Genomic DNA, 1,568 nt, shown 5'->3' with positions numbered 1-1,568 from the left:
CCACCGCCACTAACAAAACAACTCACTGACTGCCCAAACAACCAATAAGTCACCCCATCAGTCCAAATTAGTACATAACTGACAGACGACCCTTCGACATTTAGATCTAATTTTCACCTCCCCTCAAAATAAGAATGTGAAAAAAAAATTGCCTTTGTCAAAAAAAGAAAGAAAAGGTATTAATACCTTAGTGAAATGGTAAGGCGAAAGAAATACTAAATTTAACGAAAATACAGAACAAGAATGGGGAGAATAAAAAAAAAAAAAAAAAAAAAAAACCATGGTTCAGCTGGGGGTCGAACCCAGGACCTCTCGCGTGTGAGGCGAGCGTGATAACCACTACACTACTGAACCCGTTGGAGATGGTGATTCAAAGTACGTAAATATACCTAAAGGGACTATTCTATTCCGGACAAACTGAAAAAATAATGCTCATCAACATAAAATGGAAAAAATATTTAGATCCAATGTAATTATTGTTTATTATAGATCTAGGTTAAGAAGGATAAAAAGATTTTTTAAAGAAGTATTACTGTTTGAGGGCATTTTTGCCGACAAGGGAAGCTACTCAGTGAAGCAATCAATTCTCTCCGTTCCGCTCTACTCTACTTTCGTTTTTACCATTGCTTGTCTGTGATCTCGAAGGCGTCTATTGACATTGACACTATTGTTACATATTTTAGAACACAAGTGACAATAGGTCTCGACTCGATTTACATATCTATTTTCTGCCACATCAGACGGAACATTCAAGCTACCCAAGCTTGCACTCTTTGTATGAAAAGATTTGTACTTGCAGGGTTTTAACCAGAATTTTGAAGTTGAAGAAGGCATGATGTCGAGTAAGTGTAACAATCGCTCTGGAACTGGACTGAAACTTTTTTTGAAATTTTAGATTCTTATTGTGTTTTGTTAGCCTTTTCGTATCTAGATTTCTAGATCTTGCTAGAATCATCTACTAGGAAAGGTTACTTAAGCTTGAAACTTCAAGGTTGTGTAAACGAAGCTGGCACTTCGACTTCAAGTGGCATCTATCTATCTCACTGGGAAATTGGCAGGAATTCTAAACGAGTGCCCTCTAGAATCTACATAGAATCTAGAATCTAGATCTAGATCTATAGCGTACAGTCCAACCTATGTAAGACGGCCATCCATTGTCAAGGAGAAAAAAAGTGTGTATATTGTAATAATGATCAGTTGCCGAGGGAAAAAAAAGGCTGTGAGTCGTGACGCGTTTGTATCTCTGCGACGTTCTACGCCCTGACTACTAGTGCTCCAAACCCTGACACGCACACACAACCACAGGCCACCCATCCGACCCCGACACACACCAATGTAGACACGTGCGCGTGCCAACAATGCATTAGTATGGAAAAAGACGGCTGATTGGTTGCCTGCAATCGGCTTAGTGAATAATGGTTCACAATGCAGATGCAATGGATGGTTTCCGGGAATAGTATAAAGTTCGCTCTGGGAGAAAAATGAGCGAAGCCAGGTCTGCTGGGGCTGTTCACCCTGGCAGCGACCTCGTTGAATCCGAGCTCGCTGATTTAAGTGCTCGTTGAATC

General features: G+C 40.2%; 1 protein-coding gene and 1 non-coding gene across 2 annotated transcripts in view; one reads left to right on the top strand and one right to left on the bottom strand.

Annotated features, from left to right (window-relative positions):
• Positions 1 to 281: 281 nt before the first annotated feature.
• On the bottom strand, positions 282 to 354 carry TRNAV-CAC. Its single transcript has one exon. It is a non-coding gene; the product is annotated as a tRNA-Val (tRNA).
• A 249-nt stretch (positions 355 to 603) lies between these two features.
• Positions 604 to 1,568, top strand: part of LOC101864375 (omega-amidase NIT2) — a gene marked incomplete in the record, with an annotated part of 12,080 nt that continues 11,115 nt past the window's right edge. Inside the window, 1 exon segment of the mRNA XM_013080992.2 lies at positions 604 to 842. Coding sequence (XP_012936446.1) covers positions 833 to 842 — 10 coding nt within the window.

This window comes from Aplysia californica, unplaced genomic scaffold (genome assembly GCF_000002075.1).
Source record: "Aplysia californica isolate F4 #8 unplaced genomic scaffold, AplCal3.0 scaffold00109, whole genome shotgun sequence".
Lineage (NCBI taxonomy): Eukaryota > Metazoa > Mollusca > Gastropoda > Aplysiida > Aplysiidae > Aplysia > Aplysia californica.
The sequence above is the reverse complement of the archived record's forward strand: the minus strand, read 5'-3'. Positions and strand labels throughout refer to the sequence as shown.